General features: G+C 39.6%; 1 protein-coding gene across 1 annotated transcript in view; it reads right to left on the reverse strand.

The window, feature by feature from the left end:
* IFT88 (intraflagellar transport 88) overlaps window positions 1–20,037 on the reverse strand; it is a 1,839,004-nt gene that overhangs the window by 1,265,767 nt on the left and 553,200 nt on the right. The window contains exon 9 of the mRNA XM_044073191.1: window positions 10,016–10,120. Coding sequence (XP_043929126.1) covers window positions 10,016–10,120 — 105 coding nt within the window. The remainder of the gene's footprint in view (window positions 1–10,015; window positions 10,121–20,037) is intronic.

Genomic DNA, 20,037 nt, shown 5'->3' on the forward strand with positions numbered 1-20,037 from the left:
TTTTTCTATTTAATCCTGGGGGGTTTATCTGCCCTATAATAATTAATCCAATTATACTCTGCAACTTCTGTTTTTTGCAACCAAGTCACCTCCCCTTATACCATTATTTATTTTCTGTACTACTCTAAATTTAAATCTATGCTCGTCCCCAAACATAATACATTATTATTTATTTAATGTATTACTCTCCACTTTTCTTTTTATTTCAAATAAATGGGACCCAATTCTTTCTTTTAACTTCTGATTAGTCTTACTGATATAAAAACTGTCACATATTATACAATTAGCAATATATACTATATGTTCTGTAGTACATGTAGAAAAGTGCTAAAGAAAAATACTTTCTTAGTAATGGGACAGACAAAGGAGGTTTCAGTGTTAATATTAGTTCACAACAAACAAAACATGGAACATTACCTTTTGTATTAATTTATATTTAGATCCTTATAACACAACTTCTGTTTAAGGTTTTTCTCTTTCTTATATGTAAAGGATGGTTTCTCACCCACTATTTGTCTCAGAATTAGATACCAATGTGGGCCAGTTTTTATTAATCACAGATATAAGCATAGACGCATGTCTGTTATATTTAGTAATATACCTAACAGAAGTGTTGAATTCCCTTTGCCTAACTTGCATCTTACTTCTGTCAGAAAAATAAGGTTTCCCTAATGTTTCACGTTCACTCATAATAATCTATTTATTACACTTCACTAAAGAATGTGTATAACCTCTAGACTTGAAGTCCTTAGACATATTAGTTAGTTCAGATATAAAGAGTTCATAATTAGTATTAAGTCTACTGACTCTAATAAACTGACTCTTTAATACTTTCAAAAGTATATCTCAGGGGCATACTACCATAATGTAAAAATCTAGACGTATGCACATTTTTCTTACATATAGTAGTATATTTCCCCTCCATTAATCAAAATTGTAATATCAAGGAAGTCTATCTTAGCATCAGAATATTTCAAGTCAAAAGTAAAAAAGTCATTATTATGTTGTAAACTCACAACAAAATCTTTCAATTCCTGCTGATTACCTAACCAAATGATAAAGATATCATCAACAAAATGCTTGTAATATGCTAGCCTTTGCTCTTTAAAAGTCCCTACAAAATAATCATCATATATACATTGCTTTTCAAAATTAGCAAGGACCAGGTTAGCATACGTATTAGCCACCTGGATGCCCATGGCTACCCTAACTGTTGGTGATACGGCTGACCATCAAACATAAATACGTTATTCTCTAGAACCATATCTAACATTAAGCAAATCAGCTAAATTTTAGTCCCAGGGCACACAGTATGCTCATTTAAAAACTCTCTTACATGTTGTACTCCTATATCATTTGGTGTCACAGCAACTAAAAACTTGATGTCTAGACTTACAAGTATCCAATTAATATCATTATATCTAATAAACCAATCATGGAAAGTCTTAAGGAAATCATTAGAATCTTTTATATATTCCTGACTACATTGTAATAAACAATTCATCTGGTTTTCCAAGTATTCAGATAGTTCTGCCATAACACAATGGTTGCCCAAAACTATAGGTCTCATAGGTGGCACTTTTTTATTTTTATGTATCTTAGGCAACCCATAAATAATAAGGCGTACAGGATTAGCTATATATAAATAGTCGTAGATATCTGGGGTTATAAAACACTCCATAAATAAGTCATATAAATAGGTCTTCACCTTATAATTATTAAGTTGTGCTTTACAAATACTCTTAAAAGTATTCATATCAGAAAGTAAATCATGCATCTAGCTAAAATATTGCTCTCGATCCACGACAACTATCTTACCACCCTTGTCTGCCTGTTTTATAATAAACATAACAGGGATTCTCTTTCATGTTGGGTGAGATTACAAAACTTATTACTCTCACCATTAAAATATCTTTTATATATTTTTTCTTCTTCACATGTATCATAAAAAGCTTTCATTATAGGTGTATAATTTGGAATAAACACACTAGTCCTTCTCAATGGCTGATATGTGCTACTCACATTTTTATACAATAGTTTCAATTCCACATTATGGACGAATAATTGTAAATCAGTCAGTATATCAATACAACCCTGGGCAGAAGGTACAAATGTTAACCCGTTATCCAACACTTTTAACTCACTTAAAGAGACAGAGTACTTGGATAAATTAAGTACGTTAAGAGCCTAGAGCATTTATCTGTTGTTGGCTTTGCTCCATGTAAGAGGCCTTATCTTTACAGATTGTTGATATATTTGGGGTCCTATCTGTGTTCATGTGGATGATAACTTTTCTTCCTGATGTTCTTCTCTCTGGTCTTATTTCTTCCTCATTGCATCTTCTGTAATTGTAATGGAATTTGTAGTTGGATTCTTGCAGGTGATAAAGTCTCTTCATATGCTCTGCAAGTAGATACTCCATTTCCAACTACAGCAGGTGATTTAGAAGCATTTACATTATTATTCTCAGACAAAAAATCATCCCAATCATGAACAGCTTCACTACACTTTAAAGGTGGTGCACTGTTATTACCTGGCAAAGGGGCTGATTCAGTTGGTTGAGAACATGCCACAGAAGATGCAATAGCCGATGATCACATACGCTTTATCTCTTTTTGCCAATGAAATAACTTGTTGGTTCTTAAAGTCGTATATATCATGATTTCATTTATTTTTTTGTATTAATTTATCTTGAAATACTTTTATTCTCTCCAGCATCTTATTGAACTCACTGGACACATTCTGAAATTCAAATTAATTTATTAGTTTATCTTCAGAAGCTTCAATCTCAGCAGACAACTCTGCTTCAATTTTAGAAAAGTAGCCATTCATTAGGTGCATATAAGCAGTGCCTAGCTTTAAAGTTAGTTCCTGCCATTGTCTTAATAATTCTGGATGGCTATTACCATGGGTAGGCATTTTTACAATTTGTAAACCTTGAAGAACAATGCGCAATGACAGATAAACATTAAAACTTAAGCACTGCCATTGGAGTCTTTTAAACTGCAAAACCTTTGAGTTCAGGCTGCATATCATCTGCAGAAGTTCTATACGCTCTTTGTTAGACGGACATTATTTCTATAGTCTATATTGTTATCAATACACATATTTAGTAGTGGTTTATCACTGACCAAAAGAAAACTCTGTAGGGAAGCATCCCAAACACTTTAGTTACATTATTATTAGTAGAACAACTGGGCTGTACATCCATAAGGCTGGCTGAACCAGTTTGGCACCTGGAAAGTATTTTTCATTTGTTCAGGTTAAACAGTCATCCTAGCTTTGCCAGATTAATATATATTTGTGTGAAGCATGTTGGAATACATTAATGTGGCTATTGTTTGTGTGGCACAAAGATGAACTATGTTACTGTGTAAACAATAATCAAATTGGCTATAACTGCTACTGTATATTTGAATGCATAACAGTTACTGAAGCTCATACAAACCAAGCACAGAAAGAAAACTACTAAAAAATTCAAGAACAAAAGAACAATCAGGGTAGATCCAAGAAATGCAGTAAATCCAATTTATTGAGCGCTTTCGTCACCAATTACAAATTACTTCTTCAGAATGAAACACATAATCACATTGCCCTTTTTTATACTCCAATAGGTTAGCCAATTAACATATATAATTAATTAGTTCAATTAAGTGAATTAAAACTGTATTCTCCCTTTTTTAAGAAATAATAAAACACAATCAAAAACTAACATCTCTTACATCCCTCTGTAATGTATATGACATAAATAAAAGAGTAAATCTAAAAAATAGAGAAGAAAAAGATAAAAAATGACATATGAATATATATGTATGTATAAATCCTTAAAAAATGTCATCACGAAACACTATATATATCTAATGCCTGTTGTGCAAACAATAGTAATCAAGTACGAAAAATAAACAGCTTAAAAAACATAAGTACACCTTGTCCCTAATTTAGAGCAAAAAGTCAGCTTTTAATTTAAGGTAACTACTAAGAGAAACCATGTCATTCAATCCTGGGTGAGTGGTGGCATTAACCCTTAATTGCCATAGTAGTTCCTAAAATACTAATAACTGGTCAAGAGGGGACCCCCCCCTCTCATCCATAACAAATTGCTCCAATACTACAAACTTGAAATGATGACCTGAATGCATGCTAATATGTTTCGCTAGGGCATTCTTTAGGTTGTTTTTCCCAATATCATACATGTGTTGGTAAATACGCATCCTGAATGCATTTTTGGTTTTACCTATATAAAAACCAGGACACTCTTGGCATACACCTGCGTAGATCACCTGTTTTGTACCACAATTACTATTGTGGTCAAGTCTTATACAACCATGTCCTTCTATGAATACTTTGTTACCTTCCAAGATGTTCTTGCACAAGTTACAATGCCCACATTTTGTCATTTTACCTTAACAAGCTTTGTTGTTCCCCTCCCTGCTTTTTTCTATTATTTTTTTAATACTGGTATCTTTTTTATATACAACTAAAGGTGTCTCACCTATTTTTCCACCAATATTCCCATCATTTTTTAAAATTAACCAATTTCTGATAATAATGTCCTGTATCAGGGGGAATTGTGGAGTGTAGGTGAGAATTAGTCCATTCTTAAACCCAGTTGTCATAACACTGTTCACTGTTGCAGTGCACAGTCTCATTATATCAAGCCTTAGCAAGGGAAAGAAATGTCCCTCCACTCTTTTGTTTGTCACTTCTTCCAATATTGATGTCACAAACTCTTCAGGATAGCCACTTTTCTTTAACATACTCAATAAAACACCCCTTTCCTTGTAAAAATCCTCCAATTTCCTGGTCATGCGGGCCACTCTCACACACTGTCCTTTCACTAAGGATCGTTTTTGGTGGAGCGGATTCCCGCTCTCAAAATGTAAAAGGGAGTTTGAGTATGTTGGCTTCCTGTATATTGTGGAACAAAATTATGAATTGATATGATCTTTACTGATCTGTATATCCAAATAACTGATGGACTCATTGTTAATTTCCATTGTGAATTTCAAAAAAGTGGTACTTGTGTTAAGGAACAGTAAAAATTCTGACAACTAGTCATAATTCCCATCCCAAAAAATTAGGATGTCATCCAGGTAACGTCCATAAAATCTACAATGTGACATCCCTTCTGATTTAAAAACACTGGACAATTCCCACTGAGTCAGGACAATATTAACAAAAATGGGTGCACACGTTGCACCCATTGCTACTCCTGACCTCTGTTTGAAAATATGTCCCCCAAGTGTAAGAAAACTATTTTCCAAAACCAATTCCATTAAGGTCCTTAATGTTAGTATTTTTGTGTGTGAAAATTTTGTGTGCTGACATAAAAAATCATAAAACATTTCAATTCCCTCATAATGTGGAATCACATTAAACAAATCTTTAATGTCAACAGTGGTGAAAAGAATGTTCCTACTATAATATTCCTGTTTGATTTTTTTAAGACAGTCCCAGGAGTCCCTGACTATGTGACTAAATGAACTCAGACAGTTTTTTAAGTGTTGATCCACAAATTTTGCAATGGAAATGGTTTTGGACCCTTTTGCGTCTACTATTGGTCTCAGAGGTGGTTGGGTGATGTTCTTGTGGATTTTGGGTATCCCAAAAGTAGTCGGGATCCTAGGATATTTTTGTGTGTAAAAATTATACTCAGTTTCTGTTAACTGGTCATTCAAAAGTAAATCCAACAGGACAGCGTCTACTTTTCTGTATGCTACATTTAACTCATTCCTGGAAATTTGTTCATAACCATCACCAAACAAATGTCCTAGCATGCTGTCAACATACCTGTCCTGGTCCATTACCACTAGTCCACCCCCTTTGTCAGGTTTCAAAACTCGAATAGATTTGTTGTTGGAAATAGAATTGAGAAGAGCTGTTTCCTTCATAGTTAAATTAGGTGAAACATATTGGTCTCTACTTCTAGAAACGTCTTTAATTTCTTTCAAGCAAATAGCTTGGAACAATTGTATAGTAGGATGTAATGGGGGATTAAATAAACTTGTCTTTTTACATATATTAGAATTACTAATGTTGTTTTCATCTAAAGTTACACTCAGGTTCAATTTTCTGGAAAATAACATAACATCTAGTATAGTTTTTTCAATATTAAATTTCTTGGTGGGGACAAAGTTCAGACCTTTTTGAAACAGGTTAGCCCATTCCTTTGTGACCTGTATACTGCTAAGGTTGTAAATCTTGAAATCATTGTGATCATTCAAAATCACTATACCTTCAGTGTAATTCACATCTTTGGACAGAACTCTGTTCGTTACCAATTCACACACCCCCCCCTCCCCCTTTTCTTCACTACATTGTTCTGGGGTAAATGGTATTGATCCCCCTGATAGTTCACACTGTATTGTCTCCTGTGTTTGTAATTCTGCTGCTGAATCCTTTCTGACCTTCTCAGTTGTTGTCCTAAAGGGGCGGGACCCGGGGTGGTGTTTCCCACAGTATTCAATATCATCACTCCCATCATCAAATACTGCATTCATACTAGGATTCTCTAAAATCGTATTGTGGTTCCCAAACATTTTGGTTACCAAAGAGTAAGCCACACCTGCTTCATAATCTCTTGCATCCCTAGCCATTTTTTTTTTCTTCTCTCTAATTTTATCCACGATTTTATCTATGTTCACAAACCAAGGTTGTACTCATTCATTATATTACAAAAAAGTTTCCTTCTTCATCCCCCCATCCAATTTATTAACAATTTCCTGTTGAGCATTTAACTTTTTGTCATTGTCTCTAATAAGAAGATGTAAAAGTTCACAACCCTGTTGGTTAAATAAAATAATCAAGTCTTTATACAGTCATTAGATAACCTGTTGGGAAAAAGCCAGTATCTTAATCCTTTAGGAACTTGCTCACGTCGGAGACACTCTAAGATATTGTTCTCAAGCTGTAATTTTTTCATCCTTAAATACTCTTTCTAAGTTCTTTAAAGTTAAATTTACAGCACCTTGGTTGGCAGGCTGATAGATAGTATGGTGAAACCCATTACTATCTTTATTAATCCAGTCCGTAATGTTGAACGTTCTTGATTGTTGTTGTGAAAAAACGCCATTATGCTGATGCTGTGTACTCCGTAGCGAGCTGCTTGCTTGAGCTGTAGTTCCAGCTGGAGCTACACGACTTTTGTCCGTGTGGTGAACACTTCCTGAACTACTTGGGTTGCCTTGCCCTGGTGGAATGTTACAAAGGGAATCTTGCGAACCAATAGATGATGCCATTTTAAAACGGTGAAAATCTTCAGTTAACAGGTCCAGCACTCAATAAATTGGATTTACTGCATTTCTTGGATCTACCCTGATTGTTCTTTTGTGCTTCAATTTTTTAGTAGTTTTCTTTCTGTGTTTGGTTTGTATGGAGTCTAGCACGCAGAACAGAGGGGGTACCTGAGATGTTCACGAGGACCTGACTACAGCGATACTCAAATTAACTGACCTTATTGGGACTTTTAACACTCATGTTTTGAGTCTCGGACATAAACTGGACCTGTTAACTGAAGATTTTCAGAGAAGTAGATGCCAAACAAGAGTGGTCCCAGGACTGAACCCTGAGGTACTCCACTTGTCACTTGTCTGGAGCTGGATTTGGAGTCGGCTACTTTTACAGTGTGGGTTCTGTCAGTAAGCCAGTTGGCAACCCATTGAGTGACATAGGGATTAATGCCCAGCTTAGCAAGCTTATCTATGATTCCAGAGTGGGGGATGGTGTCGAAGGCCTTGGCGAGGTCCAGATAGGCTGTGTGGACCACCTTACCCTCATCACGGCTCTTAAGACAGATTCGAAGAAGTCAATCAGGTTGAGGAGACAAGATTTGCCCTTCATGAAACCAAACTGGGTGGGGTCCAGTGCTTGATGGTTGCCAATGTCTTTGTTTATAAGTTCCATGATAATGCGTTCCATGGCTTTGCAGATCAGGCTCGTCAGACTGATGGGACGATAGTTCCCGGGATCCAAGGTGGATCCCCCCTTGTGGAGTGGGATAAATGTAGCTGTGCACCACTCATTGGGCACAAAGCCTGAGGTGAGGCTATGATTAAACATGACACTTAGGTGAGGTGCCAGTTCATTTTGTAGTTCATGTAGGACACAGTCAGGATGTCGCCTGGTCCCATGGATGCTGTATTCTTAACTTTGGAGAGTGTGTTTTTTACCTGTGTGGCCATGATTACTGAAATTTGGCAATATTTTGGTATTGAGATGGGCCCTTTAGGGGGTGAGAGGGGGTGAAGTTGGCACTGAATCTACCTGCCAGGATATTGGCAATATCCTTGGGATCAGTAATAATGCGATAAGAACTAATTACTGGTGCATTTAGCGTGTGTGTGTGTGTGTGTGTGTGTGTGTGTGTGTGTGTGTGTATATATATATATATATCTATATGTGTGTGTGTGTAAGCATAGCTGGTTCAATACAGTGCTCTAGGCCAGTGCTGTGAACCAGTGCCCCACTTCCCTCCACTCTTCAAGTTGGCTTATTACAGGTAGATCTATGCCCCCAGCTCTTCCATCTAAGAGCAAAAAACCCCAAAACAAACAAACAAACAAAAAAAATGGACATTCCTTTTACTGGCATACCAACCAGGTGACAAGATGCACGGCACACTACCCTCACTCTTGCTCCAGCCATTCAGGTCCCATTTCTGTGCCCTGTCACCAACCCTCCCTCAAAATAATTTCTTTTACACTGGAGCAAATAGTTTTTGCAGTTTATTCCCTCTCTGCATGGAGCGCTACGCCATTGATGCTTTTATTAAAAAAAAAAAAAAAAATTTATACTGTAGCAAAATGCTTGCTACAAATGTACCAAACTGTTATTACAGTTTATATCCTCCCTGTACAGAGGGCTACAGCGCTCAGGTTTTAGTTAAAACAAAAAAGTTTTTTTTTTTACTTTTAAACTGTAAAACTGCTTGCTACAATGTAGAAATCAGTTGCTGTACTTTAGACAATACATGACACACTATAGCCCTCAGGCTTCACTGGAAATGCAATACTGGCTTTTACATTAACAAAAGGTTGGGCTTAGCTAGACAAGCCCCTCAACATTTTGCAACTGGGGCGGTTGCCCTCTCACCCTGCCCTAGCTACGCTACTGCATATGTGATATATAAACCTTTATGTATTCTCACATACAATCGACTCCCCAGCACTCACTGACCTTAAAAGTGAAGCCATCTTCATTATTTTTTAGCACACTGGCTAAAATCCCTGCAGTACAGTATATATGGCACATGGTACTGCCTTGATTTCCTACCCTCCTATGCTTGTAAAATGCTCTCTCAACACTGTTGTGCCAGTTTTACACAGACAGAAAAATACCACCCTGCTGTGCTCTCCTCCAATTCCCCATGTGACTTAATTCACCCAATCTTTAGTGGACTGCTGAATGAATGGCACAAAGTGCTGTTCTGCACCATTAATTATGCATGATGCAGCTTACTGAACACAAGACAAAAGATGACAAATGTTTCTGAATTCTGTATCTTTCAGATGGCCAAGTCACCATCCACAACACAGGTATGCAGTGCAGACATTAAATGACTGAATCCAGCCATTCATACACATACAGTAAAAGACAACCTAAAGGAACACCATAAAGTTGCTGCCAAAAAGTAAAGCCTTAAGGTAAGCATTTCACAATTGTTACAGCAATGTAGGCATTACCAACAATGACATACTCACAGACACCAAAAATGACCTACAGAACATTATGACATAAGAAAGAGAAGTATAATAAAATCAAAAGAAATATATCTGCAGGACATAAAGTTCATTATAAAATCAAAGAAATAGCTGTGTCACTGTGCTAGAATGCATATTCTAAAACATTCTGTTCATAGGTAAATAGAGAAAAACAAGAGGAAAAACATGTCTTAAAAACTTTTGGCCACAGACACATCAAGGGAACGGTAATAAACTACACATATGAAGTATACTACTATTGCACAGAAGGTAAGATAAAGGTTAAATTAAAACTAGAGAACAAATATTTAACTTACAGAGTATGTTAAATCTAGGTTGATGTGATCAGCAGATGAAGCTTGATCTCGTTGTCTCACAAGTACTCTTTCCTTTCTTCCTGCTTCTTTTGCCTTTTCCAATGCCTGAAAAACATAATAATAAATTGATCTACAGCAAATGTTACAAAACAGTACAAAGATACTACCCAGTGTCACATTTCTTCCATGTTGAAAAAGGAAAGCCACTTAATAACACCAATGGATTCCCTTCACAGTGACTTAAACTACAAGCCTCTACACATGCTTGCAGAACGCATTCAGAAACGCAAACAAGAGATTTTGATTTTTAAAAACAGGAAAGCTCCAGCAGCAGAAACCAAACTAAACATTTACTAACCAAAAACGTTGCACCAGGGAGTCAAGATTCAAAACACTATAATTTATTGCTGTCCAACAACACCTCAACAAATAACACATATTAAGAAATTGTAAGATTTAGCACGTTCATCTACTTCAACATTTTTCATAGACTTCCTCAGAACCATAATGTTTCCAATTAGCAAACTGCTCTCTAAAACACCTGTGCCATTTGCATAACAAATTGAGCAACCAATCAATCTCAGTTTGTTTACGTCAATACATCATAAACATATTAAACTTTGTATCTCCAAAATCAAAAAGTTAATAAAGTAAAAACTATGTTGCTGTTTAACTTAAAATGTATAGTATGAGTAAAATTATAACTATTGTAAATATACACACAATACATTCTGAACTCAAAAACATATTGTGTCATCTCTGAAAAATTTATAAAAACCACGTCCCTTCTTTTGGATTGTAACTATTGGTTGTAATTCCAATTTTGATATGCTTGTTAGTGAAATGTTCTCATTAAGACATGGATTGCAATAGGAATTAGGACAAACTTGCCACTGCAGTTCCTTAGATTGCAATATTGTCTCCCATTGGTTGATGGTATTGTGAACTGTAACTTTTTACAGTTAGAGCAGTTTAAAGTATGCTTGTACAAAACATTACTCAGGTTCATCTTACGCAGGTCATATAAATGCTTATATATCCTTCTATTAAGAGGCCGCTTAATTTTCCCTATATTATATGAATCACATGCATCACAGCATGCAATATAAACTACAAACCTGGTAAAATAGTTTCAGTTACTAGCCAATCTTACTTTGATTTTCTGTGGTCCTAAACAAAGATCAGAGGCCTCAAGGATGAACTGGCAATGCCCACATTTTCTCAAAAACATCCTTTAAATTTTTCACCCTTTTGCAAACAACGGTTTGTCACTCAGAATTTGTATTAAGGACCTATCTAAATAAAAAATGGACCAATAATTCAAAACAATTTTCTTTACTTCTGAACATAAAGGGTGATACTCCATTATAAAACTTTTAATGGGGTCAGCCTTTCACAATGAATTCTCTGGTTCCTCAGCTTGGCCCAAAAATGGGGCCAATTCTTGTAGCTCGGTGAGACCTAACCCATTCTCTTATGTCTTGAACAAAATGTCTAAGGTACCCTCTCTCGTGAAACATCGCTGTTAACACCTAACATTCATTTTCAAAAATCTGGTTATCGAAAATCATTCGGCTTAGTCTCACAAACTGGCCTTTAACCAGGGACCTTTTTTGAAGTGTATGATATGAACTATGAAAATGCAGATATGAATTTGAAAATATGGGCTTTCTTTATACAGTAGAATGAAGCTTATCATGTTCCTTATATATGATAACATCAAATAATTGGCTGATACATGGCACATGGTACTGCCTTGAGGAGTGTGTAAAGTTAAGAAAAGACGTGAACAAATTTATAAAAATTAAAAATTCTTGTAATTTACTAATGGTGTCATGCCAAATTATAAAATTATCATCCAGGTAACGAGTATAAAAAGACCAACAATCCTTAATTGGGGAGGGAAATAAAATATTCTGCTCCCATGACCACATCACAATGTTGGCATATATGGGCATACATACTATGCCCACCAATATGCCCTGGAGCTGCTTAAAAGAATTCACCATCAAATACAAGAAAATTATTTTCTAATACAATTCCATAAGGCACATTAATAATCTGAAATCTATAGTGTAACTTAAAGCCTCAGCGAATCTGCCCAAACACTCAGAAAAAGGTGTGCAGCCAAAGAGATCTATGACATCTATACACACAAAAATACTTTGTTCACTATGACTCATCACTGGTACTTGTCTAAAGAAGTCCCATCAGTCCCTAAGTATGCACTTGTATCCTTTTGTGAAAGTCTTAAAAGTTTTCTGTCTATATAGACTGCTAACAGATATGTTTTTGACCCTTCTATGGAAAAATGAATCTCATGGGAGGACTTTTACCAAGTCTGTAGTTTATATTGCATGCTGTGATGCATGTGGTTCTTACTATATACGGAAAATGAAGAGGCCTCTTAATAGAAGGATATATGAGCATTTTTATGACCTGCGTAAGATGAACCTGGGTAATGCTTTGTACAAGCATACTTTACACTGCTCTAACTGTAAAAAGTTTTCATCAACCCATGCGGTGGCCCATGGGAGACAATATTGGAATCGAAGGAACTGCAGTGGCAAATACTTCTCAATTCCCAGGGTACTCTGGGTCGTAATGAGAACATTCCACTGAAAAGCATATTAAAATTACGAGCTTTGGAATTATAACTGTTTTATTTTAAGGTTTTTAAACACAGTTACAATCAGAAAGAAGGGACGGGGTTTTTACAAACTCTTCACAGAGATAGCACAATACATTTTTGAGTTCAGAATGTATTTGCGTATATTTACAATATTTATAATACTTTTATTCATACTATACATTTTAGGTTAAACAGCAGCACAGTTTTTACTTTATTGACTATTTGATTTTGGAGATACAAAGTTTAATATGTTTATGATGTAGTGATGTAAAAACCTGAGAGTATGACTGGTTGCTAAATATTTTATGCAAATGACACACAGAACAGTTTGCTAATGGGAAACATTATGGTTCTGAGGAAGTCTACGTGAAATGCTGAAGTAGACAAAAGCAGTAAAAAAGAAGTTATGTACTCACCATAACGTTCCATCTGAGTAGTTATACTTCATTTTTCTGCAACCTGTGGGTATTCAGATCCATATCGGATCCGATCCGGCAAATTACTTTCTAGCATCTGCTGCAAGCTCCGAGCACCTCCCCTACCCATAATGCACCACTATCTCCTGCCTTCCCTCAGATCGCGTTTGCTGCAACTATACACATTAGCAACTCAGCCCAAAGAACCCAACATACTTATGGATATGATAAGGTCAGGGGGCCAGAGGAACGGAAGATTGCAGAAAAATGAAGTATAACTACTCAGATGGAACGTTATAGTGAGTACATAACTTCTTTATCTGAAGTAGTTAACTTCATTTTATCTGCAACCTGTGGGACAGACTCCCCAGCTACTTAAATCTTGGGAGGCCCTCATGGAAAGATATTCCTGAGCATTGCAGAGCCAAAGGATGCTCTTCCTCTGGAAATCGGGTCTAATTTATAATGAGAAATGAAGGTATGTGGATTTGCCCAAGTTGCTGCTGCGCAAATGTCATCCAAAGAAACCCTAGACCAAAAGGCAGCAGAAGTCACCATGGACCTGGTAGAGTGAGCTTTAATTATACCAGGAGGAGATAAACCTTTTGCTTTGTAAACATACGAAATGCAAAGAGTGATCCATCTAGCTAAGAAAACCTTGGAAATGGCCTTTCCCAAAACAGGTTTGGAAAAGGAAACGAACAATTGGTTGGACTTGCGGAATTACTTTGTTCTATGAAGATATAAACTATGTTGTTTATGAACATCTAACACGTGAAGTTTATATTCACCCTTGTTTTGGAAATTGGGAAAGAAAATGGGTAGATTAATAGACTGGTTTATGTTTGAATCAGATGCCACTTTGGGTAAGAATGAAGGATTTGTATGAAGAGATATCCTATCCTTACAGAAGACCAAATAAGGAGGCACGGCAGACAAAGCCTGAAGCTCAGAAACCCTCCTGGCTGATGTAATGGCCACTAGAAAGGCCGTCTTCCAAGACAAAAATTTTAGATCCACTAAAGTTGCAGGTTCAAAGGGTGGAGGCACCAATGCCTGGAGGACGAAGGTAAGGTCCCAAGGAGGCACCGAATCTTTGACAGGAGGACGGAAAAGAAGAGTGCCTTTAAGAAAAGCCTTACACAGCCTAGAAGAAGCTAAGACTGTTATCTTCCCCAACATGAAAATTAGAAATGGCAGCCAACTGTACTTTCACCATGGAGAAGCTAGCTCCTTGCTGAAAGATACTAGTCAAAAAATCTACCACCACCAGAACAGGGGCTGTAAAGGGATCCGGGTTCCTGTGAGAGGCCCAAATGGAAAAACGCTTCCATTTACTGCAATAAACTTTCCTAGTGGAAGCTTTAAGAGAGGTCGCTAGTATAGATTTTACAGGGGATGAAAGACCAGGAGTCCTGGAAATCAATGGAACTGGAGCAACCAAGCTGTCAGCTTGAGGCTGTCCAGGTTGGGTGGGCAGGCACCCGAAGGATGAGAGATTAGATCCAGGCAGGGATCGAGAATCCATGGAGGAGCTAGAAGATGAGACCAAAGGAAGGGAAACCAAACTTGGCGAGGCAAGAATGGGGCAATGAGGATCACTTTGCAGCCCAGTCGGCAAGCTTTCTGAAGGAACTTCGGAATGAGTGGTAATGGAGGGTAAAAGCATACAGAAGCCCGGGGGGCCAAACATGGACTAGAGCTTCTCTGGGGGCATCCCGTGGGGAGGGAATTAGAGCAAAGAACTCGCTGCACTTCGCTTTGGAAGGAGATGCGAAGAGATCGCAGTAAGGCTGTCCCCATACAAGGAATATCTCCTCTGCTACTGACTGTTTCAGAGACCACTCATACAACATCAGAATAGCCCAACTTAATCTACCCGCTAAAATGTTGGAGTGTCCCGGGATGTGTGTTGCAATCAGAAACCGACCGGTGGAAGTCGCCCACTCCCACACTCTCATGGCCTGGCGACACAGGGGATAGGATCTGGTTCCCCCTTGTTTTTTGACATACCAGACAACCAACATGTTGTCTGACTGAACTGCAATCATTCCAAGAGGGAGGATAGTGTGAACGGCTTTCAACACTAAAAGCACTGCCCTCATCTCTAGAACATTTATGTGCAACTTGGTCTCTGTCTGGGACCACATGCCTTGGACTGTCCTTCCCAAACAGTGTCCCCCCTACCCGAGTTGGGAGGCGTCCATGGTTCACAGTCCACAGTGGCTTGGACTGGGGATGACACGAAGGGGCATCCCGCTGCAACCTCCGGTGAACTTAGCCACCAAAGGAGGGACGTCCTGCAGGTGTGACTGATTCTGATTGGAAAATCCATGGGCAGGTCTAGCCAAGACCACTGGACTGCCAGAGTCCATTGAAGAACCCACATATGAAGGCGTGTGCAAGGAAGAATAGATATAGAGGCAGCCATGGAGCCCAGAGCCCGGAGAACATCGCTCACCTTTGGAAATTTGAGGTTCACTATTTGAGCTATGTGACACCTGAGATGTAAGATCCTTTCTGGTGTTAAGAAAACTTTTAGCTGCAAAGTGTCTAGCCGTGCCCCGATGAAGTCTAGAACTTGTACTGGTTGCAATTGGGATTTATGAACATTGACTGTAATCCCCAATCGATCTGCCAAGAGAAGAAAGTAGTCAGGGGCCAGACACAGAAGACACTTAGTAGACCCAGCAAAGAGCCAGTTGTCCAGGTACGGAAAGACCTGAATTCCCTGAAGCCTCAGGTGAGCTGCTACGACTGCCATTACCTTGGTGAACACCCTGGGGGCTGTGGTGAGACCGAAGGGTAGAGCTCTGAACTGGAAGTGACTGGCTCCCAGCCAGAAGTGAAGAAACCTCCTGGAACTTCTGTGAACTTTGATATGGTAGTAGGCATCCTGGAGGTCTAACGAGCACATCCAGTTGCATTCTCAGAGATAAGGTAAATGGACTGTAAGGTGACCATCCGGAACTTTTGTGTTGTGATGCACAGGTTCAAGGTTGACAGATCCAAGATGGGCCTGAGGTCCCCCATCTTTTTTGGCACTAAAAAGAACCTGGAGTAAACGCCTAATCCGGACTGTCCGAAGGGGACCGGTTTGATGGCTCATTTTTGAAGTAGCTTTAAAACCTCAAAAGCTGCGGCCTCCCTGCGAGTGGGTGGAACATCCGGGAGGTGTCTTGTAGGCCCCAGCAGGGCAACAAATGGGATAGTGTAGCCTCTGGATATTATTTGTAGTACCAAACGATCTGCAGTTATGGACTCCTATGCCACTGGGTGCAATGACAATCTCCACCTGAATGCCTCCAGAGTAGAACAGTCGGGCAACCCTCAGGGCTGTTGGGCGGGCCTGTTAGAAAAAGGTTCTCTAGACCTGAAATTCCTAGGACCCCCTCTACCTCTGGGTCGGCGTCAATCCTGTCCCCCTCTGCCTCTGGGGGAATAGTTGTCCTGAGACTCTCGGGAAAACTGAGATTTCCGGAACCACATCTTCTTTTGCCCTCTTTGATTCCTAGAAAAGGACCGCTGAGGGCTAGAGAAGTGGATCCCGATGGCAGACAAAGTCTTCCTGTCTTTTTTGCTCTGGACAAGAGTGTCACGTACTGTCTTCCCGAAAAGGGAGGAACCATCATAGGGGGCATTAATGAATGACGCCTTGAAAGGGTCCGCAAACTGACTCAACCTGAGCCAGGCATGACGCCTCATGGCTACGTCTGTCCCAGCCACCCTAGCCGCTCCTTCCGTAGTGTGGGAAAGGAGACGCATGGACGTGTTCGATACTGACTTCAGAGTCAACATTTTCACAGAGAACAGTTGCTTGTCCTGCTGCGATAAAGACTCTAGGGACGACTCAGCGAATTCTGAGACAAGGTCTCGCTGAAGCCAGATAACATGTGCCAAATAGTTCAGCGCACAGATAGAAAAAGTCGCTGACGAATAAACATGCTTCCCAAACCTATCCACCGACCTGGACTCCTTGTCCGGAGGGTGGACTGAGGAACTCTCCTGTGCTAGTTCCTTCTTGGTGGCTGCTGCGACCACCATAGCGTCAATGGGGGCTCCTTTAGACCACAGCTGTCTGTAGGTGGGAGGAGACAGAATCTTGTCAGGGCATTTGGGGATAGGCTCTACGGTGTCAGGCTCCTTCCATGCCCACGTGGTGATAAGGTCCACCAAGGGATCCGCTGGTGGGGACACCCAGGAAGTAGGTGGGCCCGTGCCAAAGGCCTCCAAGAACACGGACTCATCAGTAGAAGGTTTTGGGGCTGACCAACCTCCCCTCTGGAGGAGAATCTCCATAATGTCGCCGAAGGAGACATCTTCGGGAGGTGACCTGGGGGAACCTTCTCCTTCCTCTAAGTCTGTATCTGCAGCGAGGGACTCAGGTGAGTCCAAGTGCCTCCTTTTGCACTTGCACTTACAGATGCCCTCTTCAGTGGGACACTCCGAAGAGGACTCGTGAGCCACAGGGGGTTCCTCAGAGGGAATAACCTGGGGGTCCTCTGGCAGGGGCTGTACTTCAGACAGGATGAAGGGAGTCAATGCCAAATGCAGCAGGGTTTGGGTGGAATCCGAGGAGATGGGCTGGGGTCTCAACCTTTGGGAGAGCACTCTCTCCACCACTTCGAACGCCGATGGAGAGCGTACCTCCTTAGCACCCAACAAGGAAGAAGCCCTCCCCGAGTCCAAAGTGGGGATTGGAGCCGAAGCAAGGGTAGCCTGAGGTCCAAGGGAACGGTTCAGATCCGAACAAGCTGGAGCCGAAGAAGAATCTGTTCCCTCGGGTCCGACTCCCTGTCCATGGCTCTGAGAGTCACCTGGGTCCGAGCTAGTCAGATCCAAGAAAATCAAGGTAACAGCCGGAGTCGAGGTTGGAGGAACCATCGGCGCCGAGCTACCAGCTCCAAAGAGTCTCTGATCCAAAAACCCAGAAGCAGTAGCCCAGATCGGGGAAGGAGAGATGGGGCAGAAAAAGGGCATGGAGGTCCCCCCTCCAGAGGGAGAGGGGCCTGGCAAGACTCCCATCTGTATTTGGGCCTGAAGAAATCTCCGCATCATCTGGTCCATGTCTACGTCCGATAGGCTCCGAGTCGATTGCGAAGAAGCAACCAACTCGGATCTGGCTGGTATGTGCAGGAAGGGTGAGGAAGGCCTCGAATCTGAAGATTCCAGCGGCTCCGGCGAGAAACGGGGTGATCGGAATCGTGGAGAAACTGGCCTCGAAGTCTTAGAAGGAGGGCTGAGGAAAGGCTTCCTGTCCGGGGATCTCTTGCGAGGCCTATCTCTCCTTTCTTTATCCTCCCTGCGCCTTTCTCTGTACTTGTCTCTGTCTTTTTCTTTTTGCTTGTCTTCCCCAGCACCAGAAGAAGCGGGAGTTTGAGTCTCTGTCTGGGTGGGAGTACCGGAGACTGAGGCCGAAGTAGAATCCAGCATAGAAGCAGGGAGAAGACCCTTGGCGACCAATTTGGCCTTTCGATCCCTGAGGGCTCTTGGGTTAATACCCGCACAGATAGCACACTGGGTGGATAAATGGGGCACTCCCAAACAAATTACGCACACAGTGTGACCATCAGCCGGTGAGAGCTTGTGGCCACACTCTGTACATTTTTCGAAGACTGATTTAGGCTGATCAGCCATAGTCCAAAACTGAACGCCACTCCCTACAGAAAGAATTCAACACACACACTGAGGGAAAGTGGGCCTAAGAGCAAATGAGACGACAAAAAACTTTTTTTTTTTTGAACCTACAAACAAAGCATTATACTAATGGGGGAGGTAGGATACACTAACGATCACAGACACACTAAATAGGAAGAACAATCCCAACTTACTTATCCCTGAGCTCAGAGCAAAGAGATCATGATGCTCACTGTGGTGCGACAAACGAGATCTGAGGGAAGGCAGGAGATGGTGGTGCATTATGGGTAGGATAGGAGCTTGGAGAAGATGCTAGAAAATAATTTGCAGGCTCATATCCGATATGGATCCTAATACCCACAGGTTGCAGATAAAATGAAGGTAACTACTTCAGATCATTTGTTTCATAGTACAAGTGCTATTTCTTGTGGTCTTGTTGGACAGCGTTTTTGGTTAATAAAATTTAGATTTTTACACAGTATACACACACAATAAATATTTATGACTACTATAAGAGTGTGCCCATATATACATACATATATATATATATATATACACACACACACACACACACACATATATATATATATATATATATATATGTATATATATACACACACACACACACACATATATATATATATATATATATATATATATATATATATATATATATATATATATATGAAAATATGTAAATATTTAAGTGTGTGCAGGTGTGCACACGTGCATGCACATACACCTGCACAAATAGCTTTCATTTTTTTTTTAGGTTTAGTTACAAGGAAAACATAGGAAGGAGAGTAACATAAAATAAATTTATGCACTGCTAGGCTCTTTTCCAAATTAGCAGTCTCAGTATTCTCCACAAAGCTGGCCATCAAAAACAGTACATACAAAGATTAGTATTTTTCCTTCACAATTAATTTACCATACAACCAAAGGCAATACCTATACTCCTATTCCATAGCTAAATTATAGAATGCTCTACCACCATCCATTACTTTGTTAGATTCCATTAATGCTTTTAAATCCTGAATAAAAAGCTACTATATGAACAACCCCACGTCTTTGCTCTCTTAATACCAGACCCCCATAATCTTCTCCTTATTACTCCCTCTATCCCAAAGCTATAACCAATCCTACTATTTCTCCCCAACTCATTCCCTGGTGAAAAAAAAAACAAAAAAATACAGTGAGTGGGTACTAGTGTATATCTCAGTTTTAAGGCACTGTATTTAAATTGAATTAAATATAATTTTGTTTTTTTTTTTTTACAAAATGTCTTTACCTTCACCTCTATGTTAAACAGAAGGTGCTACAGTACTTCTAAAAAA

The sequence above is a fragment of the Protopterus annectens genome, chromosome 5.part1, assembly GCF_019279795.1.
Source record: "Protopterus annectens isolate FY-2018-M chromosome 5.part1, PAN1.0, whole genome shotgun sequence".
NCBI lineage: Eukaryota > Metazoa > Chordata > Ceratodontiformes > Protopteridae > Protopterus > Protopterus annectens.